We start from the raw sequence: 23,178 nt of genomic DNA, 5'->3' as shown, positions 1-23,178 counted from the left end.
TACAGCAAATCATCAAAGTTTATTTTCCTGCACATTTAAAAGCAAATAAAAGTATAAGCTTGTATCTATGAATGTCAGCCCCATCATTTTAGAAAAAAAACAACTCATCAGCTCAGCTCTCTGTGGTAAACGAGTGGTATCAACGAGCCTCAGCAGGTTATTAAAGGTCAGACCGTGTTTCCTGTTCCTGCTGGTTTTTTTATTTTTGATATTTCTGCAGAAATTAAAGGACGTGTAAGAATTTCAGGTCCAAACTCTGAGGGCAGTTACTCACAGAACCACAAAGCCTCAATGTAAATAACACGAGCGCAGCACAGGAGGCCTGCAGTCAGTCAGTGCTGCCCCCTAGTGGTAAAACAAAGAAATACAGTATACAAACCCCCCCATTAAGCCCAGTCTGTTACTCAAATAAATTAGCTCGGTAATTTCCCTCGCCTCAGCATCCATCAGCCAGTATTTACACCAGTGCTTCAGCCAGTTCAACATTTTTACAATCCAACGGAAAAAAGAAAAAGACAACTCAAATTATCCATTCGGTAAATTATTTTTCTAATTTTGAAACAAGCTGCTTGAGGAGAGAAGACGTAAACGAATTTACAAAACAGAGAAGTAGAAAACAGGCACCGTCGAGGGTTCAGGGATTTCTGCTGCAACCTTCACACTCACTCCGCTGCCGACACGGGGAGTTTAAATTTAGCGTGTCGGGGTTAAAGGGCAGGTTTATATCCGACACCTCGCTCCTCCACTCTGCTGCTACGCTCCCGCCCTTCACTTATTCCACATCCACAGATCTGAAACGTTCACGGCCGCATCACAAATGTTACGATGCTACACTCTGATTCGTTTAGTGAAAAACTTCCATTAGTTTCCCAGAGTCAAAGTAAAACCCCAAGGATGTTCAAACCGGTATCACAGAGGACTGATGGTCACTGGGTTCAACAATCCATTTTCCTTCCTAAATATGACAAATTCAAATGTACAAGAGGAAATCAGTAAATCTGAATAACAGATAAATACAGATCATGTCCATTTTTAGTGGCTCAACATCAGATTTCACACAACTTCAACACCTGGAGGCCAAAGCGTTTGTGTTTTTAAGACCTGGATGTTAAGGAGGTCGTGCAGCTCCACACACTGATCGTGCCATCACTACACACAACGATTACTATTGAGTGTTTATGTTCCTGTAATCTCCTTCTGCGTTTAATTCACATTTTCTTGGTTTGAAAACTACGTTACCGTCGCCGACTTCCTCTACGAATCAAAAATAAACACTGTTGTTCGTCCAGCGGTCGGCAGGAGATCTGGACACTGCTGCAGTTTAACAGACGGACGGCACCAAGCGTCAGTAGTGTGTGAATCTGTGACAGCGGACACACTCAGGATCTGTGCCATGAAACGAGCAAAGAAAGGACAGAAGAAGAAGAAGAAGGAGGAGGAGGATGATGGAGCAGCCGGACGAGAACGGACGCTCTCCACAAAAATCCAACATGTGCCGACAGAATCCACGCACGCAAAACTACACTGAAAAAAACCCTGCAAAACAAAAACCAACTGCATCTGTTACCGTTACCATGGCTACCATAGGGCCGCAACTAACCAGTTCTCTCATTATCAATTAATCTGAAAGACACAGTCAATTCATCAGCTATGGTCGACAACATGAAGAAGAATGAAAAGAGCCGAGGTGAGTCATGATTGGCAGTTTCTTCTTGAAAAATTACAAAGATTGTTGCCGATTCATTTTCTGTAGATCAATTAATCCACTAATGGTTTCAGCCCTACACCACAGTGAGAGGTAATAAAAAACAAACACACAAAAACAACAATCAAACTGTCTCAATGAAAATATCAGCAGTTCTCTCACGGAGGTTTTAACAGACGTCCTCGTGCCTCAGAAACCAACACACCTGTTCACGGATGATTCTCTCCCTCCCGCCACACAAAACAAATCGTTACACAAAAAGGGCTGTGGTGTGTGTGTGTGTGTGTGTGTGTGTGTGTGTGTGTGTGTGTGTGTGTGTGTGGGGAACAGTTTTTAAGCTGAAAGTAGAGCCAGCCGTTGCTGTGCTTGGCACTGATCAAAGTTTCTCAGTGGAGAGGAGAGCGTGCGCTTGACGTGGCGCTCGCAGCCCTCCTCCTCCTCCTCCTCCTTTTTACATAGACAGGTGGGTGGAGTTTTGTCGCCGTGGTGTCGGGCGCCCGTCACTCGTCGGAGCCGGCCGAGCGTTTCTGGCTCCTTTTGCGAGGAGATCTTCTTGGAGACGCTTTGTCTGGAGAGAGAAAGAAAACAGAGTGAGAGACGGATTTTATCTGACAAACAAACGTCTGAAGACCAGAATCTGTCAGATCCAAACACCGTTAGTGTCATTCTCTTTTAATGAGGTTAAATTTATTAAATGTTAATTATGAGACTGAGTTTAGTGAAAACAATTTATATATGTTCAATTTGTTATTTACAAAAAAAAAAAAATCTTTCCTACAGAGATTCTGTTTCATTCCAGGTGAAGATTCATCACTGATTGATAATCAGTGATGTTTAATAATTTAATGACATTCTCTTTAAAGTCCAGCAGATAGTTGAGCTGTAAAGTTTCATTGAATAATAGATATTCTGCTCCATCACTCAACCTGCATGAACTGAGTCCAACTGAATTATTTACAGTGTGTGTGTGTGTGTGTGTGTGTGTGTGTTGGTCACTAACTGGAAACTGCAGAACAGAAATAGCAAATGAGGTTTGAGGCTATTTAGAAAGTGTCAACATTAGTTTGCCCAGCAGAGAGCGCTGAGGCGCTGAAGACGAGTTTTACACTGTAAAATGTTCTTCATCAAAAAGGTTTGTTTATACTTTGTGTTGTAGGAAAGAAAAATGACTAACAGCTGATTTATTGTTACATACATCAGCCTCAGCACAGTCGTTCTGACGGTTTCCAGCAGCTCCAGTTACTTTCCACTCTTCAATCCAGAGAACAAAATACCACAAAGAACAAAACAACTAGGAAACAAGATCATGTGACTGACGAGCACAAGCCTGTTCCTGGTTGGCTCATGTGTTACCTATTAGTAACTAGTTCTGTGATTGGACCGTCTGTCACCAAACGTCTAAAACCAAATCATTTCACTGAACCACTTCCTGGACAGAGAAGGTTCAGAGACTGAAGCAGATGCAACAAAACAAAACACAGTCTGTTCATGCAAACAGAGAAGTGAAATCACCTGTGTGGGCGGGCCACACCTGTGTGGGCGGGCCACACCTGTACAGAAGCTTCAGATTAAACTGTTCAAATGAACATTACACTGTTTTAAACTTTATAGTCACTGGAGGAAGAGAAGCTCTGACTGTTTTCTCTCAGACTGAGTTTAAGGGACAAGTTCACAACTTTAAAACAATATTCTCATGCACTTGATTAAATCATTCCTCCTGTTCAGGGTGGCCATTAAAACATCTCTTCTTCATGTGTTTTCAATGTAAGGGACAAAACTTTGTTGGTACTTCGTCTAAAAATATTTTCCACTTCCACACTTTGATCAGAGCATCTGCACCGTTCAGGAGAGGGAGCCGATTTACAGAGATCAAGGATAACACACTCAGTGCATCATCATCATCATCCATCTGAGAGCATACAGCAGCGCTGCATGTCGACTTGAGTCAGAGTAAAGAGCGCAGACAGCTCTGCGTTTTGCGACACACACATCCACACGACAGGAAGCAGACCTCACCTCTGCGACTCTGCACTGAAGACGCAGGAAAGCGCGACAGCGAGGAAGGAAGAGAGAGAAAAAAGAAAAGGAGAAGGTGAGTGATCCTCATGCACAGTGAAGGTTAAAGGTCATTCAGAAAACAGGTGAAGCAGGAAGAGAACAGGAGACACCTGCACATACACATCAGCTCATTCAGTGAGGAAACAAACATCGAAGGACGTTCTGAAAGTTTCAGTGTTTTACGGTGATTTTCAGTAATTTTGTAAAATATTTTTTCACCTTTTTTGGAAAATGCTCAAAATATTAAGTGTTAAAGTTCAGTGCATTTCCTAAATAGAATAAAGTCTGAAAGGTTTCCCTGAGATCAATAAATACAAGATGCCAACATGTGCAAACAAGATAATGACTTTAGTGCAAAAGATGCATCGTTTTAATATTTGGGTTAAATAGATGAAATAGATTTTTAAAAAGATATTTTGAGGTTTTTGTGGTTTTGATAATATGTGATTCAAATAAGGAAACAGGAAGATTTGTATCATGAGACGTCAAGTCAGAGTCAAACACCTGAATACAGTCGTGTTTAAGAGGCAGGTGTCGATCCCTGGAAGTTTATAGTGAAGTGATGGCACAGAAAACATGAACGTTCCTGCTTCACAAACAGGTTGGAACTTTGGTTCTTCAGTTGAAATATAAAATGTAAAAGTGGCAGCTACAATCTAATGTGACTCAGACTCAGACTCCTCACAAACCTGTCGCAGTCAGTACAGTGTGTGTTGACCTTATATTCCACAGAGGTGTAGCAGCTGGTGTGGGTGTGGTCTGTGTGAAATACAGGTGTTGAAAACAGCTGGCGGCCGAGCTGTGAGAGGTGTGTGAGTGCAGGACGTGAGCTGTACGTACTGATCTGGTTCAGGGTTTCCTGAGGGATCCAGCTCAGGTCGACGTCGTTGTGGCTCGAAGTTCCCATCTCAACCTTTGGAGCTGGACGCCTCCTCTGCACACGCACACACAAACACACACACACACACACACACACACACACACACACACACACACACACAGTGTTTACTTTACAACAGTGACAGAGACGGACGAGGCTGCAGCAGGTGAATGTTTCAGTGCTACATAATTAAACTTTTCCAGATTAATAAACATAATACTTCAACTGTACCTTCCTGGACTCCAGCAGCTGGTGAAGGCCGACGACGACGAGCAGCCCGAGGCCGGACAGGAAGACGTACATGAAGATGCTGAGAGGAAGAAGAAGAGGACGAGTAAATAAGAGCGAACAAACAAAACCACACAAATAAATGAGCAGAGAAGAAGAAGAAGATCACTCACGTCTCTCCGTCTAAGCCGTCCTCTTTCTCAGTGATGGTGACCGTCTGGTTGAACACGGCGTCCTGGAAAATGTTTCCCTACAGAGAGGAAGAGACAGGAAGTGGGAAAAGTGAAGGAGGAAAATCAGGGAGAGAAGATAGGGAGAAAGAAAAGGTGAAGAGAAAAGGGAACAACACAGGGAAACGGAAGAGAAAGAAGAAGAAGCAGACAGCAGAGACAGAGGTCAGAGGTCAGCAGGTTACTTCTACTTCTTCTTCACTCACTGGTGAACTCGTCTTCATCGTCTCTGACAAACCAACTCTAATTATGAGACTTTATTTAACAAACACTTCCTGTTTGTGATGAACCACAGGAGTTTAACACAAAGCTTCTAAATAAAGTCAAATATCTAAAAGATTTAAATCCTGAACCGTCTGATCAGTGAGGCAGGATTCATGATCCACGGTGAAAATATATTTTTAATTCTTATGAAGTCTAAGAACAGACACACAAAGGCATCTCCTTGACAACACCTGCGAGAGCCCACAGCCCCTCCCCCTCCTCCTTACACTGCTGTCCTTGTAGTTGAGGTTGATGACGAGGCCGAATGGCCGCCCTCCCATCGGCTCAGCGGGGATGAAGGAGTACTCGAAGGTGGCCTGTCTGCTGGGAGGAACCACGATGCCCAGCTGCAGAGCGGTGAAGTTCTGGATGTAGAACTGGTAATCCTGACCAGGACCAAGAGAACCAGGTTAGACTGCTGCGAGCTGAACCATGAACCTGAACACGTCTTTTCATTTGACAGAAGTCTGAGCGGGTGTGGAATCGTTTCTGTACCTGTGGGTAACGGAAAGAAGCATCCAGAGACTCCACCATGAAGTTCTCTGGTCCTTTGTTGGTGAAGCCGAGCAGGAACTTGACAATGTTGTTGGCTGGGAAGTCTGGAGAGAAACAGGGACGTGGATCAGACGAGGTTCTGACTACGGCACTGTCACAGAGCAACAACAGTTCACTCTCCACTGACTGTTACCTTCTCCTTTGACGAACAGGATGGTGGTGTCAGCGTTGGGGGAAGCCTTCACCTCTCCAACCAGCGCTTCTTCCTCTTCATCTTCTTTTTCCTCCGTCTAGACAGAGACACGAAGCTTCAAGTCAATAAGTCATCATTAACAACAAACCAAAACCCAACGATATTCCACTTATAATGATACAAAACAGAGAAACACAAAGACTCTTATCTGATGAACCGCCTGTCTGTCAAATAATCCGCTCTAATCTGTGCACAAGAGACGCTGCTGGGTGGGAGCTGAAGTCTGGGCGTAACCTTAAACACCAGCAGCTGATTCTTCGTTACCAGCCCCAAAATACAAATGAGGAAAGTGACTGTTGTGTGTGGGAATGTTACAAACAGTTCCATCATGTGCTGTATCATTGAACACAACTGGAACAATCAGTTGGTTAACCAATTAGCTGATCGACAGAAAATTACTTTAGATAATGGATTAATCATTTAAGTCATTTTGAAGCAGAAATTTCACAGGTTCTAGTTTTGTAAATGTGAATATTCTCTGGTTTTCTTTGTCTTCTGTCACAGTGTATTGAATATATTTGGATTCTGTTGGTCACACAAAACTAGACACTTAAGTTACTGAACTTGAGCTTTTGGGAGAATTGTGATGGACAGTTGGACCCTCAGTGTTTTTAAAAACAGCAAAAACAAAAAACTAAAATATGTTTAACCAAACTACAAAACTCTGTCAGTGTAATAGGGGACCAATAATGTGTTGAAAGAGAACATTTATTGATTATTTGAGGATATTTTGTCCCTGGTGTAATCGCTTAGTCGCTCACCAATTCTGCATTCTCATCATCTTCCACTTCCGCCTCGTCGTCTTCATCCTCAGCTGTCACATCATCCACAACGTCTTCATCCACGGCCTCAGCCTCCTCATCCTCTGTCAGATCCTGGGCACTCACCACCGGCCCTGGTGGGTGGGGAGAGAGGGGTCTTGAGTTTTTTTGGAGAGCTCTTTAATATTTTTACAATATTGAATTCCAGCAGCAACAAACTTCTGCTCATCCAAACACACCTGCAGAGCAGGTACTGCAAGGCAGTAAACAGGTCACAAAACTAACAGCAAAGCTGTAATGTTCTTCTGTGGTTCAATGTGTTTCCACACGAAAAATATGTTGGGGGGTAGGACTAAGGAGTCAAAGGAGAATTTGACTTAAAATTTCAAATGTTAGTATTATGTAAAAAGAACTTCTGAATGAGAAGATCACTCATCGTAGCTTTTAGAGTCACTCAAATCCTCCTTCATGGTTTTATATATGAGAGGTTTTATCATAAGTTACATCAATTAGAAATTTTACACGGGTTTTGTTTGACATATTTTGACAAAATTCAATTTACCATTGGTCTCAGACGCCAGTTTATTAAGTCAATGTGTTTAAAATGAATGCACTCCAATACAACAGTCCTGCTATAAATCCTACAACCTTCATGAAAGTTGCAAAGTGTTTAATATTTTGATACTGATGAGGGAAGACTAAATATTAGAAATGCCTCTCGGTAAAAAGCTATTATAAAGCAGCACAAGTTACAGCTTCTGTTTTAGAGAGTTGAATCAACATCTCTCTGTCACCATGGAGACAGATTTCAGGGCTTATTGTATTACACTGCAGTAGTTTAAGCCAGGTGTAGCTGATAAGATGGATACTGAGTGTGAATTTGGAAACACTGGGATTGCTTGTAGAATTCAAAATAAAGTTAATTAAATTTTGGAAAATGTTTGTTGTAGCACAGGACAACTGTAGCTCTATGCTCCAAAAACTGACATAGGTGCCTTGATATTTTATCACTGAACAAATCCTCCATTGATTTCCTGTCAAATCTACTTTATCAGAACATGTCAGTCTTGCATGAAATTTAAGTATGCAATTACAGATACCATAATAAAACATTTTATTCACACTGTCCACTCCTACTGCACAGTTCCATCAATTAAATAAATTATAAAGGCCTTGTACATTATATTAAAACCATTTTTACTCATTAAATATGGTTTCATTATAACTTTTCAGTCATGTAGGTCCCTCCCCTTCAGCCCCACAGCCACATCCTGCACAAATAACTATTAGGAAAATAATAAAGTTCAGAATACTAAAGGCGTTTTGATTCCAATTAAAGATGTGTCTGTTGAAATAATATACATTCAATATAACCCAGCCAGTGAGACGTCTGTACCTGCTATGTGAGCTAGCCTAATAAAAGTGGCATTATCAAATTTACTACAGCTAAAGTGTTTATTGATAACTGTCGATATTGTATGTGGTGACTGGGGTGTTCAGATTACATTAATAATGAGTTTAACTTGTTATATATCCAGAAAGCTGCTGAGTGACAATTAAAACGTTAGCAAGGCAAATTAGCTTCCAGGCTAACGGCTAACAGTAAGGACACGTCAGTCTAAGCAGGTAGACAAACTGCATACATGCAGCTAACACTAAACCACATACGACGAAAACAAGGCATTCGCAGAATGAAACGCTTTAAGGGAATAGTTCAAAACATTAACACGTATTATGAAAAGGCCTCTCAATTTTATATCCAGTTACTTTCAGCTAGCACATGTCAAAAAGCGGAACGGCCTGTTTTTCCCCCACAGCTGCTAGCTAGCTAGCTGCTAACACTAGCATGTCAACGCCAAATAGCTAATTAAGCACTCTTCTTTTTTTTCTTCGTCACCGCCAGCGGCCGTAACAAAGTCTTACCTTTGATGAGGATAGTCGCCGGGAAGGCTAACAGCGCTAGCAGCAGCAGTTTGGGTAGAAATTTCATCATCTTGAAGTCGAAATCAGTGCGCTTTCATTCAGTGTCGGTCAGACAGCCAGGCTGTGTGCGACGCCGTGCAGCTTCCGTTACGATCCCTACCACGCATGCGCAAAAGACACTGAGCAGTGGGTGCTGTGGTGAAATGTGTCCCCGTCGAATTGTGTCACCACTGCCGCTGTCTGTCGCACCTTGTTAGGTGACGGTTAGGCGTCGTGGAGATAACTAAATGTAGTTAGCAAGCGACTAGGTTGAGGTGAACCACTTCAAAACACGACTCGTTTGGATTGGGGATATATTTTGGTTTAGGTTCAAGAGGAAACAAAAATCGATGAAGAAACAGATTTCGACACAACACCGGAACTGAATGCTGTTCCGAAAAGCAGTATAAAAAAATTTTATTCCATGATTGCTGCTCGACCGACAACCTTTCCTCACTATGTAACATTTAAATCTCCTCTTCTAATCTAAAACGGATAATTATCAAGTAAGAAGAAAAAACCCGTTACACATGGATACCAAAACGGAAATGTCAAAATAAAGGGCCGGAAACACGAGTGACCAGTCTTTGATTACGACAGAAACTAACACCTTTGAATGTCTTTGAATTTTGTGTCAATTTACATTAATGTTGTCATAAACACAGTATGCACTGTGTGTGACAGTGGAGCTGTTCTCAGATCAGTTCAGACTGCAGCACTGAGAGTCATCTCCACTTCTTCTGATTCCTCTCTCAGTCACTGCTGGATGAAGCTCTCCTCTCCTCTCCACCTCCCACTAACATGGTCCAATCAGAGCCTCTCTACACACCAGCTGCTGCTGCTGCTGCTTCAACATCTGGATCATCAGGACACAGCTCATCCTCTCTCAGCACACATGCTTCACCACTCCCTGCTGTTGAGAAGACAACAGAGGTGATAAATCAGTGTTTACAGTCAGTGATGCAGCAGGGACTTCCTCTCAGCTCTCATGTTAATGTGTTGGAGTGAACATTGAGCTGGAGGCTGGACTTCAGAGCTGAGGTGAGAGAAGAACAGCTGATCTCTGTCAACCTGCAGGAACTCAACCTGAATAAATAAAAGATGTTTAGAGACAAAGTTCCTGCTTGAAACTGTTCAGTATGACTTTCATGTTGGAACCAGCAGATACTGAATCATTTGTAATCGTCTGTCAACATGGAAAAATATTTCAATTTGAAAAACTTCAAGGAGAAATTTAAAGTTACTTGTAAAGTTATAGACGACAGATTATCTTTCTCATTTTGTCTCACACACTGCTCTGCCTCTCTGACACTCACTGAGCAGAGATGCGAATCAGGGCATTAAGGCGACTGTTCTATGGAAAGTAGCCAAGGTTTGTCCAAAAAGTTGTCTGTTGTAGTTTGCAGTTTATTTGTGGCTGTGTCTGAAAGAAAAAATAAAGCCTGAAAATCTAGTGACAAATGCGCAAAGTTGGCAACACTGCAGCTTTGAACGTCCCCTTATCGAAACTGTTGCACCTATTCATTTTGAAACAGCAACGGCCAATGGGGAAGCTCCAACACTCAGCCGGATGACCAATGGTGTAACATGCTGAAGTCATGTTTCTTCTCTAGAACAAACCTCTTCCGCTGGCTCCATTCAGATTCACAGATTTAACATCTTACACTGATGACAATGACATTCAGGTTTGGAGACTGGATGTTCAGAGTCTTTGTGATTCTTTTTATTTATATCAGACATTTAAATTTAAGTGTGCAGCTGCTCACTCTGTGACAAAGGGTTTACTCAGAGCTGACTTTACACCAAAATCCAGAGATAATCAATGTTTTATTCAGATCAGTGAAGCTTTGTTCAGGTTTTATCTTCTTATTTCTGTAATGCAAAAAATTATTGATCTGTCTGATCGGTAATCTGATACATGCAGGCTGGATTCTGTGTTTTCATACTTTCAACTTTCAATACTCTGTCAGTCCACAGGTTGGAGCTGCAACATAAAACAATACAGTAAAAACAACTGATTCTATACTAGTTCAGCCTGCTGACCACTTAGTACAAATCTACAGTGATGCTGTGATAAACAGAACTGGTTTGCAGAGTCAGTTTAAGTTCAGAATATCTGAATGAATAAAAAAGGACAGAGCAGCATCAGTCCAGAGACGCTGGTGATGCTCTGTCAGGTCCAGAGGAACACACAGGGATGATGGTGGACTGGACTCTGTGTGTGACAGTGGAGCTGTTCTCAGATCAGTTCAGACTTCAGCACTGAGAGTCATCTCCACTTCTTCTGATTCCTCTGTCAGTCACTGCTGGACGAAGCTCTCCTCTGCTCTCCAGCTCCCAGTAACATGGTCCAATCAGAGCCTCTCTACACACACTGCTCTAATCTCCATCACTCCCAGCTGTTGAGAGAAGACAGACAACAGAGGTGATAAATCAGTGTTTACAGAGACTCACTTCATCAGCTGTCAATCAGCGATACAGTAAATCCATCACTAAAGTGTTGGTGCAGCAATGAACCTTTATGAATCTCATCAGTTTATTTCCACTGTGGATTGAGTGAAATGTGCAGAGTGAACAGACTTGTGTGAGTGTGTTCCCTCCAACACGTTAACATGAGCTGAGAGGAAGCGGGCTATGCTATACAGCTGCTCCACATCTGGACTGAACAGGACTGAAGTCCCTGCTGCTCTTTCTGATGGATGTGCTGAAGTAACATTTAAACAATCTCTTTGTGTTGATGAACATCTGATCTGCTGCTTTGTCAGATATCACCTGACAAATAAACATGGAGACTGTCACTGTTTAGTACAACACTGCTGAAAGCAGCATGGACTGACTCCAACCCTCTACTGACCTCAGAGTCTCCAGTCGACAGTCTGGACTCTCCTTAAGATCACACAGCTGCTTCACATCTGGATCCTTCAGCTTGTTTTCACTCAAGTGCAGTTCTCTCAGGTGGGAGGGGTTGGACTTCAGAGCTGAGGCCAGAGAAGAACAGCTGATCTCTGACAACCTGCAGGAACTCAATCTGAATAAAGAAGAAATAATGTAGATAAAAATCAATAATAATCAAAAGGATATGTCCGAATCAATGAGCTTCTCTCTAAAATGAGTAGAGTGACTTTGTCCTTCTGTTATTGTGGATCATCATCATGTCAGCCTTCTACACACATCATCCAAATGTCACCACAACATTCATTCACCTGTTCATGTCAACACACATTCATGCTGACCTGCTGACCTCAGTCAAGTCTATAAATATACAATCAATATCAAATCAAACATGTTAAACTAAACTTATTACAATACTTTTCTCTTTTATTAATTACTGTAACAATAACAATAATAATAATACTTATATTCGTTGGTTCCTGTCTAAACACACAAGGACACTTTACAATACAAGAAGATTTACAGTTAATGAACTGAAACATGGAAAACCAAAAGTGTGGTTTTTTTAAACCTTTTCCTCTTCAACACATTTGACAGGTAAATTCAACTCTAAATTAAATGTCATTGCGTTAATTTTTTTTTAACTTTTTTTTACTTTTTAACTTACACTGGACATTTTCAGTGTATTTAGAAAACATTAGTCCTCTGACTGAGAGAAATATGAGTGTGAGAGTTCTGAAGGTTCAATTGAAGTGAAGAGACATTACTTATGACAACTGACTGAAATGAAACTGAATAATAATTCTCAGACTGTTGATAAGATGGGAAATGATTATATGAAACAATGAAAATTTCAAATGTAATTGATTCATTCAAAATGAAAGGATTCAACTTATGTATGAACTGACCTCAGAATCTCCAGTCCACAGTCTGGACTCTCCAGAAAACCACACAGCTGCTTCACTCCTGAATCCTGCAGGTCGTTTCCTCTCAGGTGCAGGTCTCTCAGGTGGGAGGGGTTGGACTTCAGAGCTGAGGCCAGAGAAGAACAGCTGATCTCTGACAAACTGCAGTAACTCAACCTGAATAAAGAATAAAAGATGTTTAGAGACAAAGTTCCTGCTTGAAACTGTTCAGTATGACTTTCATGTTGGAACCAGCAGATACTGAATCATTTGTAATTGTCTGTCAACATGGAAAAATATTTCAATTTGAAAAACTTCAAGGAGAAATTTAAAGTTACTTGTAAAGTTATAGACGACAGATTATCTTTCTCATTTTGTCTCACACACTGCTCTGCCTCTCTGACACTCACTGAGCAGAGATGCGAATCAGGGCATTAAGGCGACTGTTCTATGGAAAGTAGCCAAGGTTTGTCCAAAAAGTTGTCTGTTGTAGTTTGCAGTTTATTTGTGGCTGTGTCTGAAAGAAAAAATAAAGCCTGAAAATCTAGTGACAAATGCGCAAAGTTGGCAACACTGCAGCTTTGAACGTCCCCTTATCGAAACTGTTGCACCAATTCATTTTGAAACAGCAACGGCCAATGGGGAAGCTCCAACACTCAGCCGGATGACCAATGGTGTAACTTAATCAGTCAGTCAGTCAGTCAGTCAGTTAATCACGGACATTTGTGTTTATAGGGCTGACCCAGCCAAAAATAGTGTCTGACCTCAGAATCTCTAGTCGACAGTCTGGACTCTCCAGAAAACCACACAGATCCTTCACTCCTGGATCCTGCAGCTTGTTGAAACTCAGCTGCAGTTCTCTCAGGTGGGAGGGGTTGAGAGCTGAGGCCAGAGAAGAACAGCTGATCTCTGTCAACCTGCAGCCACTCAACCTGAATAAAGAATAAAAGATGTGACTTTAGGAGACAAAGTAGCTGCTTGAAAGCGTCGAGCGTTTCATCATCTGTTCAGAGCGGAAGACGGTTTAGAAAGTACAAATTTAGAAAATGGAAACTCAGACACCTTAACCAACAGGATGCAGGTTAAACACAGGACTAGGCAGTAGCCTTGTTCAGCAGGATATTGCACCGTCACACAACAATGCTTCAGGGTTTGAGGAACACAAAAACAAGTTCAAGGTGTTGACTTCCAAATTCCCCAGATCTCAATCCAATCGAGCATCTGCGGGATGTGTGGGACAAACAAGTCAGATCTATGGAGGGCCCACTTCATAACCTACAGGACTTAAAGGATCTGCTGCTAATGTCTTGGTGCCAGATACCACCGTACACCTTCAGAGGTCTGTGGAGTTGATGCATCGATGGGTCAGAGCTGTTTTGGCGGCAAAACACAACATTAGACAGGTGGTCATAATGTTATGGCTGATCGGTGTATATTTGTTACTGTCAGTGTTTTTATTTTTGTTTTTTTCTTAATTAATGAGGGGAAATTTTAAGAGAAAAACAGTCACTGGACTAAACCACTGCTCAGTGTAGATCAGTATAATATCAGCCATATGTCTGCAGGTTAGAGTCAACACAACTTTTACATCATATTCATCTCTGCACAGAAATAAAACATGGAGTCTGACCTCAGAGTCTCCAGTCGACAGTCTGGACTCTCCAGAAAACCACACAGATCCTTCACTCCTGAATCCTTCAGCTTGTTGTAGCTCAGCACCAGTTCTCTCAGGTGGGAGGGGTTGGACTTCAGAGCTGAGGCCAGAGAAGAACAGCTGATCTCTGACAAACTGCAGTCCATCAACCTGAATAAAGAATAAAACATGCACATAAAATCATTGATAATCTATCAGATATGTCCTAATCAATTAACCTTTGATTGACTTTGTCCTTCTGTTGTTGTGGATCATCATGTCAGCCTTCTACACACATCATCCAAATGTCACTACAACATTCATTTACTCATTCATATCAACACAGATTCATAAAATATGGACAATATACTGTATATACAGGTAATATTCAGGGGTGATAGTAAAAAAATCCTGAGCCTGAACTTTTTTCCCTGGGAGGTAAGATATATGCCCCGATCAACGCAATTGTCAAGCGGGATCCAGGGACATTTCGATAAATAGTCCATTGAATTAAATATTCTGATGACTTTTGTGGATACAAATGTACATTATTCAGACATGAGATGAACAAACCCAATACAAACCTATGTTACAGTAGCATCTTTGTGTAGAGCACCAGAGCTCTTGGGACCCTGGGCCTGGTAGGCCTGTTCAGTAATCCATCCCTGCTTTTAACTAGTCACTTACCTGCGTACTTATTGCTTATATAGCATACTGAGACTACGGATACTAAAACCATACCAAGAAAGGTCAGTGGGTGATAATTATAATACTCAAAGTAAACTAGGAATTGAATGAATGAACATTGGATTTACATAGCGCTTTTCAAGATACCCAAAGTGCTTTTACAATGGAGTGGGGACCTCACTAACCACACTTTTCACACTGCCTGCATCCTCCTCATAAAATTGGACAAGTACATTTAGAATTTTATCCATGCTTTTGTCCGTGGCCTCATCAATGTTGAAAACATGTTATTCTCAAGCTTGTCACGGATTTCTTTTAAATTCTGGTGAGATGCCGTGTGTAATAAGATAGCTTGCATGTGTGGCATACAGAGCCATCAGTGGGTTGATATATCTACATGATTATTATTATTTACATGTTTAACATAATTTCCATTTAGTACAGCTCATGTTCAGAGTGTGATGGAAATTGTCTGTGTGTTTTATGATAAGGAAAGGTTGGTTTATTGTTTGAAAAATGTAGTGTTATCTAGCAGTATGCAGTGTCTAACTCCGACCACCAGCAGCACTAGCGCGTTCGCTACACTGTGTGTTCAGGGACAAGGGAAGTCTCGCGTGAACACGTTCATAGAACGATAACACACACCTGAGTGTAAAGTTACTGTGTGTGTGGTGAACGGTGATGCTAAAGTACATATGTTTGCTCTTTGCAGAACAAAATAAAAGACTTTCCAATTAAATGTGTAGTGGAGGGCAGCTTCACTCTGCACCACGCTACACATGGTGCCTCGAGACAGACAGATGCCTAAGGGCGAGTTTATCCTCCGCTGATTTCTGACACAAAGTGAGGAGTGGATTGTAAACGATAGATCATACTCAGCAATGAAGGAGCACAAGCGAATTTTTAAATCAGCCACGCGATCGGTCATTGAGGGTCGGATATCTTCTGTGGTTGTTGAATTGCTCATAAAGCTGCTTGATGACTAGCGTTGAACTCGTGCTGTGGCAGCACCTTTTCCCGCTAGTTCCATATAATATTTTCCTTGCACACAAAGTGCAGAAACATGCTCCTGGTTGCCGGAGTTTTTGACACCAGCTTCCAAAGGGCTTTCCGTCTCTACCCACCTCCTCTATCCAAGACCAACGCCATTTATTCTTTATACCTTTATCGACAAGTTTGATGTCTTCCCCTGGCTTCATAAAGTTGCACTCCATGACATGGGAAACACAAAACACATTCGCACGTGGGGTGACTGCTGAATCAATCTGATTGGCCAAAACCCAAGACCACCCCCTCCCCTATTACCGATTGGCTTAAGTGATAGCGCTCCGGCGTGGCGCCGGAGCGCTATCAGCCCTGAATATATATGGTCTCACCTTTCGTTTTTACTAATTACAGAGAGTTTTTTCTCTTCATCAACTTTTAAAATGTATGGACCAATGAAAAAATAAAACTTCTAAGATTTAAACTCAATATATACAAAACAACTACAACAGCTCCAGTCAGTGAACGGACCTCAGAGTCTCCAGTCCACAGTTTGGACTCTCCAATCCAGCAGACAGGACCGTCACTCCTGAATCCTGCAGGTTGTAGTTTCCACTCAGGTTCAGCTCTCTCAGGTGGGAGGGGTTGGACCTCAGAGCCGAGGCCAGAATTTCACAGTGAATCTCTGAGAGTCCACAGTTAGTAAGTCTGTGATGAGAGAAAATATAAAACAGAATTTGTAAAATCTGTTACAATAAAACCAGACAATTATTAAAGGAAAGAAACACAATGCATTGTGATGACAAAACATGTCATAACTTGATTAACATCTGCTAATCACATCCATGGTTCAGCTCATCTTATTGTCTTTGACATGAGACAATAATTCTCATCACTCTCTCTCAAACCTGCAGCAGGGAGGGAAACTGGTGTTACACTGAGGCTTCTTTAATGTCCACATTCTGTGTGATTTGATCTCTAGAGTCAGAATGAAGCCATCTTGTTTTTACTGTGTATGATTATTATTTCTAAGGAATTCAACTCAGTAAACGATTTAATATCATCTCTCTTTGTTACCTCCTATTGTCAGGTGCTACTGTTCACATCCATACAGAAAATTTAGATTTCTTCACCATAATGATTAATGACTCAAAGTTGTTTATATAATATCTATATATAACAGAGAAGGACAAAACAGCTACATCCATCATTACACTGTAAGAATGAACAATGATAATGTGGCCTTTTCATCAACTTAACAGCAATAATCACAACCAACTGAACATTTTGGTTCATTTAAAACTGTTTTTTAACTGTTTATTGTAAAACTAAGAATAATTCAATTATTTTAATTCAAAGAACTAAATGACTAATCGACTCTGATTGATAACGTTCGTCATCATGTCTGGACTTACACAGCCTTCCTGCAGTTCCTCACAGCTGGGATCAGTCTCAGTCGTCCCTCCACTGATGTGTTGAACTTCTCCAGGTCCAACTCATCCAGAACCTCCTCTGACATCTGCAGCATGTAGGCCAGAGCTGAGCAGTGGATCAGAGAGAGTTCCTTCTCTGATCTGTTCTCTGACTTCAGGAACTCTTGGATCTCCTGATGAACTGAGTGATCCTTCATCTCCATCAGACAGTGGAAGATGTTGATGCTTCTGTCAGGAGAGGTTTTGTAAGTATTCATCTCCTTCAGGTTGTTGATGGCTCTCTGGATGGTTTCTGGACTGTTCTTTCTCTGACCCAGCAGACCTCCTAAGAGTCTCTGGTTGGACTCCAGAAAAAGGCCATGAAGGAAGCGAACAAACAGGTCCAGGTGACCGTTTCTACTTTCAAGGGATTTCTCCATGGCTGCCCTCAGGAACTCATCTGGAGTTGAATCAACATGTTGTTTCTCCAAGAAGCCCTTCAGGACCTTTCTCTTCCTGTTAGTGTAACAGTGGAACATGTAGACTGCAGCCAGAAACTCCTGAACGCTCAGATGAACAAAGCAGTAGACTGTTTTCTGGAAGATCACACTCTCTCTTCTGAAGATCTCAGTACAAAGTCCTGAGTACACCGAGGCCTCTGTGACATCAAGACCACACTGCTCCAGGTCTTCTTGGTAGAACATGATGTTTCCTTTCTCCAGCTGTTCAAACGCCAGCCTCCCCAGCTTCAGAAGAACTTCCCCGTCAGCCTCCGTCAGCTCCTGTGGACTCGTCTCACGTCCCTCATGGTACTTGTTCTTCTTCCTCTGTGTCTGAACCAGCAGGAAGTGTGAGAACAGGTCAGTCAGGGTCTGGGGCAGCTCTCCTCTCTGGTCTGTGGTCAACATGTGCTCCAGAACTGTAGCAGTGATCCAGCAGAAGACTGGGACTTGACACATGATGTGGAGGCTCCTGGACGTCTTGATGTGTGAGATGATTCTGCTGGACAGCTCTTCATCACTGGATCTCCTCCTGAAGTACTCCTCCTTCTGGGCGTCAGTGAAGCCTCGTACTTCTGTTACCCTGTCCACACATGTAGGAGGGATCTGATTGGCCGCCGCAGGTCTGGAAGTTATCCAGACGAGAGCCGAGGGAAGCAGATTCCCCCTGATGAGGTTTGTCAGCAGCACGTTGACTGATGACTCCTGTGTGACATCAGACACAACCTCCCTGTTGTTGAAATCCAGTGACAGTCTGCTTTCATCCAGGCCGTCAAAGATGAACAGAACTTTACAGACAGCGAGCTGCTCTGCTGTGACCTTCTGTAATGTTGGATGGAAAACATGGAGCAGCCTGAGAAGACTGTACTGCTGATCTCTGATCAGGTTCAGCTCCCTGAACGAAAGCAGAACCAGCAGACTGACATCTTGGTTCTCCAAGCCCTCTGCCCAGTCCAGAGAGAACTTCTGCACTGAGAAGGTTTTTCCAACGCCAGCAACGCCGTTGGTCAGAACCACTCTGATGGGTCTCTGCTGGTCAGGTAAGACTTTAAAGATGCGGCGTCTCTGCTGGTCAGGTGAGACTTTAAAGATGTCGTGGCACCTGATTGGAGCGTCATGGAGGGTCTCCATCTTGGAAGTTGTCTCCAGCTGCCTCACCTCATGTTGGGTATTAACCTCTTCACTCTGTCCCTCTGTGATGTGGAGCTCAGTGTAGATCCTGTTGAGGAGGGTTCCACTTCCTGTTCCATCAGTTCCTTCAGTCACATGTTCACATCTGCTCCTCAGACTGATCTTATGTTGATGTAAAACCTCCTGCAGACCATTATCTGCTGAAAGAGAAGAGACAACGTCAGACTGAAGAAAGACAATCTGAGAATCTGATGATTATTTTCATCAGATGCAGAAAAACTAAAGACAAACAGAGAAAAGGTTTTAATGTTGTGGTATTTATAATCATCTTAAAGGTCGATGCTGTGTGATGTAACAAATGACTCCGTATAAAACAACAGGTCCTGGTTTCAGAAATGATGACATCATCATACAGATGTTCAGTCTCACTTTGTTCAGTGCTGGTCTGACTGGCTGTCTGCAGTCCAGGTCTTGTTCTGGAACATGAACACATTTGTTATAATACATGACATCAGCGGTGGCGAAACCACAACTCACAAGTTCAATGCAGCTGTATAATATGTGATATTTGCATTATTTGCAGTGATAAATCAGCGTGCCATATTTATATACTTCAATTCCCTCTTCCCAGTTTTTGTGCCTTGAAAAGGAGACAGTTCATGTGAAGCAGAACGGCTTTTCTTGAGAGTTACTTGCACAAAACTGCAGAGGAGTTTTTAGTAGATGAAGACAAACACAACGTGACTGTGACTTTAGAAAAAAGTGGCAACAAATCCTTAGATCCACCTTGAGTAACTGCTACTGCTAATGTTGAAATACATTTCAACAATGAAACATCTTCAAGTCAGTTTACAGTAGAGACAGTGTAGACAGAGTAGAGACCCTTACTTTGCGTCCGAGGGTCCAGGTTCATCACTGAAGAGTGGAGGATTTCCTTTGGACAGGTCACTCTTCATAGACAGACAGCTGGGTCGTGGAGACTCTGCTCTGTCCTCCTCTTCCTCCACATCACTCATCTCCTGGACTTCAGTCAGTCTGAGAGGGAAACCAGTAACACTGACTGTGAGCTCAGACACACAAGAATCAGAACAAACAATATGTTCAGGAGTCACACCCAAGACGAAGAGGATCCTCGTGTATGACACAGCTACCTGCTCTGTTTGCATTATCTTCCCTCCACAGTCCACAGGGAGGAAACTGACTTAGAGACTCTGACAGTAAAATAATCATAATGTCTAGCACCACACACTGTACTGAATAATAATAAATAATAATAAACTTTATTTGTATAGCACCTTTCATACAAGAAATGTCGCACAAAGTGATTTACAACAAAGAAGTGACATGCAAGAAACAATGAACCTCAGCAGTTAGTATTAATACACTGATAAGAAGAACCAGGAGGAACTTATTTTCTGAAAGTTCAGCGGTTTCTAACAGTTCACTTACTGTGTGTCTGAGGGTCCAGGTTCATTACTGAAGAGTGGAGGATTTCCTTTGGACAGGTCACTCTTCACAGACAGACAGCTGGGTCGTGGAGACTCTGCTCTGTCCTCGTCTTCCTCCACAGCACTCATCTTCTGGACTTCAGTCAGTCTGAGAGGGAAACCAGTAACACTGACTGTGAGATCACACACACAAGAATCACAAGCAAGAGAGAACAGGAGCCTAACACACAAAGAAATGTCTGCGCGCGCGCACACACACACATACACGCACGCAAGCACGCGCACACACACACACACACACATACACACACACACACACACACACACACACACACACACACACACACACACACACACACACACACACACACACACACACACTGTACAGTATAATAAAACCAGGCAGCACTCCACCTGGAGAGCTGTGTATTATTCAGTCAATCACAACGTTGTGTTAAACTGTTGATTCTGACTGAGAGAAAAGTCAGTGTCTTTCAGTCTCTTTGTGGACAGAAGTTCATTGAGATTCTTCTTCCCTCCACAGTCAACAGGGACAAACTGACTCAGAGACTTTGACAGGAAAATATTAATAATGTTGTTTTAACACTCACCTGCCTCAGGCTTCAGTTTCCCTTCTTCTGTTCTGTTCAGTTAAAATGGAGTCTGAACTCACTGACTGAACACTTTCAGTTTTGGTAGATGCTCCTCCCCTCTGCATTTACAGGAAATCACGAGTCATGAGAGAGAGAGAGAGAGAGAGAGAGAGAGAGAGAGAGAGAGAGAGAGAGGGAAAACACAAAAAAAACAAACAAAAAAAACATATTTAACAGTAGTAAAAGAAAAAACTTGTGGAAAGTGGCAGTGGAAATGAAAAATGACAGTTTAGAGGTGCAAAGGTTTGTAGCATTTCTCTTACTGTATGTGTGAGGGTCCAGGTTCATTACTGAAGAGTTGTAGTTTCCCTTTGGACTGGTCAATCTTCACAGACAGACAGCTGGGTCCTGGAGACTCTGCTCCGTCCTCCTCTTCCTCCACATCACTCATCGCCTGGACTTCAGTCAGTCTGAGAGGGAAACCAGTAACACTGACTGTGAGATAACACACACAAGAATCAGAACAAACAATATGTTCAAGAGTCACACCAAAAAATACCAAACAAACACTGACTGAACACCTTCATTGTTCCCTTTCTGTTTACATATACTTCACCTTTGTTTTTGTTAAAGTTACATTTAACTTGACTACTTTTATTTTTTGTGTACGCACAGGTCAAAGTGTCCAAGAAAGCAGACAGGTCCACAGAGACAGCTGACGGCCTCGAGGATCTCTACGCTCAAATGAAGAAGAAATGAGCAGTTCGTTCTGTGTAAAGACAAAGGTCACATCTGAAGAGGATTCATGTTAAATGTGTATTTATTTTTATTTATAGAATATCTTTTTACATTATCAAATGTAGTAAAAGTCACTGGGGTCGACTCATGAAAATGTAATTGTCACTTCCTTTTTTTTATGTCAGCTATTGACATGTTCGTCTGTCTGACCTTAAACAGTTTTTATCATGCAGCTGTGAATAGGGCACTAGTTCACATGACACCAGAAGTATCTCTGCTCACACATATACAGCGCAGGGTGTTTTTAGCACAAACGCATTTTTGAATTATAAATATTTTTAATTGACAACTTGTCAAATGTCATCTCACTTTTTATATATTCTCATATTTTCTTCATTCATGTGTATTTTAATGACTGAAAAGCACAAGATAAAGACATTGGTTCTTGAACATATTTATTCATTGTCTTGCAGGGACCTCCAACATGTTATGTGTCAGAATTACAATATGTTATGTACAACATGTTTCCCTTTGCATGTAATAAACAAAGGGCGACTTAGCTGTCAATTTTTTCCACCACCTTGAACGTTTAGGAAACTTGTGGTATTTTCAGGTTTCACAATTAGTTTTTTTTAGTCCTAGCTCACACATGTGTGTTCTGCTGAACTGTGAGAAGAGACCTGATCACACAGCACAGATGCATCATGGGGCTCCTAGAAAACACTGACTCTAATGTAAATTGATGTCTGCTACAATCTTTAAGTTCAGGATGAAATGTCAAACAGCAGAAAAATATCTTTCTATATTTTCATGGAATAATGAATCGAATTTCATACATGAGAACAATTTCATATGTCAGTTAGGGATCATTGTAGTAATACTGCCACAGCATTTCATCACCTTCAACTGTGTAATACTGTGTACACACTGTGGTATTCATTTGTTTTGCGTCCGTCTGGTTTCTACAGAATAATGTTATTTTAGTAAAGATGTTGCTGTAAATGTGATGAAATATGATATAAAACAAAAAGTAGAAATTTATCACCTCTTCTACCATTAGCGTTATTATCTACTGCACATGTGTATATTCAGTGTGTGTGCACCCAGCCCACTGTTGGCTCTGTGAAAATATATTTTACAACTCTTTATGTCATTTATTTAATGATAAAGTGATAATAACACAAATAAAATCATGTGAAGTGAAGAAAGACATTTCCTCATGTCAGTCCAGTGATGCAGAGCATCAGTGAGACACAGTGACTGTACACAAGTCAGCAAAAACACTGGGGCTACATGTGAGCAATACATGACTGTAATACGCATAGACCTTTTAGAGGGGCAGGTGCTCAAATTTTAACAGGAGCAGACGGAACAAGATATAAAAACATTATACACCAACATAATTTACAGAATAACATT

At 41.7% G+C, this 23,178-nt stretch overlaps 2 protein-coding genes across 3 annotated transcripts; both read right to left on the bottom strand.

The window, feature by feature from the left end:
- On the bottom strand, positions 1 to 8,961 carry ssr1 (signal sequence receptor subunit 1). The gene is made up of 9 exons (XM_022769527.1): positions 8,798 to 8,961; positions 6,875 to 7,008; positions 6,054 to 6,150; positions 5,861 to 5,964; positions 5,593 to 5,751; positions 5,045 to 5,121; positions 4,875 to 4,953; positions 4,604 to 4,697; positions 1 to 2,273 (listed from the first exon to the last, which is right to left on the bottom strand). The coding sequence occupies exons 1-9, from the start codon at positions 8,865 to 8,867 to the stop codon at positions 2,206 to 2,208; spliced, it is 882 nt and encodes a 293-aa protein (XP_022625248.1). The 5' UTR covers positions 8,868 to 8,961; the 3' UTR covers positions 1 to 2,205.
- A 1,576-nt stretch (positions 8,962 to 10,537) lies between these two features.
- Positions 10,538 to 21,102, bottom strand: LOC111239639 (protein NLRC3-like). 2 transcript variants are annotated; one of them, XM_022769525.1, is made up of 8 exons: positions 21,040 to 21,102; positions 20,430 to 20,576; positions 19,869 to 20,015; positions 19,410 to 19,456; positions 17,353 to 19,177; positions 16,469 to 16,645; positions 14,264 to 14,437; positions 10,538 to 11,235 (listed from the first exon to the last, which is right to left on the bottom strand). In XM_022769525.1, the coding sequence occupies exons 2-8, from the start codon at positions 20,555 to 20,557 to the stop codon at positions 11,226 to 11,228; spliced, it is 2,508 nt and encodes an 835-aa protein (XP_022625246.1). In that variant the 5' UTR covers positions 20,558 to 20,576; positions 21,040 to 21,102; the 3' UTR covers positions 10,538 to 11,225. The 2 variants fall into 2 exon arrangements, with proteins under 2 accessions (XP_022625246.1, XP_022625247.1); XM_022769526.1 differs by lacking the exons at positions 10,538 to 11,235; positions 14,264 to 14,437; positions 16,469 to 16,645 and having other exon boundaries at positions 17,349 to 19,177; positions 21,040 to 21,100.
- Between the last annotated feature and the right edge of the window lie 2,076 nt (positions 21,103 to 23,178).

This window comes from Seriola dumerili, unplaced genomic scaffold, assembly GCF_002260705.1.
Source record: "Seriola dumerili isolate Sdu_G_001 unplaced genomic scaffold, Sdu_1.0 BDQW01003310.1, whole genome shotgun sequence".
NCBI lineage: Eukaryota > Metazoa > Chordata > Actinopteri > Carangiformes > Carangidae > Seriola > Seriola dumerili.
The sequence above is the reverse complement of the archived record's forward strand: the minus strand, read 5'-3'. Positions and strand labels throughout refer to the sequence as shown.

What these genes read in the sequence shown, in the direction of transcription:
- ssr1 (XM_022769527.1), bottom strand. Translation starts at nt 8,867, where the DNA reads ATGATGAAATTTCTACCCAAACTGCTGCTGCTAGCGCTGTTAGCCTTC. An exon ending in GGCGACTATCCTCATCAAAG is followed by an intron (nt 7,009 to 8,797) that starts GTAAGACTTTGT and finishes CCCACCCACCAG; the next exon opens with GGCCGGTGGTGAGTGCCCAG. An exon ending in GGAAACCCTGAACCAGATCA is followed by an intron (nt 2,274 to 4,603) that starts GTACGTACAGCT and finishes TTCTCTCTCCAG; the next exon opens with ACAAAGCGTCTCCAAGAAGA.
- LOC111239639 (XM_022769525.1), bottom strand. Translation starts at nt 20,557, where the DNA reads ATGAGTGCTGTGGAGGAAGACGAGGACAGAGCAGAGTCTCCACGACCC. An exon ending in CCTGGACCCTCGGACGCAAA is followed by an intron (nt 19,457 to 19,868) that starts GTAAGGGTCTCT and finishes TTCATGTTCCAG; the next exon opens with AACAAGACCTGGACTGCAGA. An exon ending in TCAGACCAGCACTGAACAAA is followed by an intron (nt 19,178 to 19,409) that starts GTGAGACTGAAC and finishes CTCTTTCAGCAG; the next exon opens with ATAATGGTCTGCAGGAGGTT.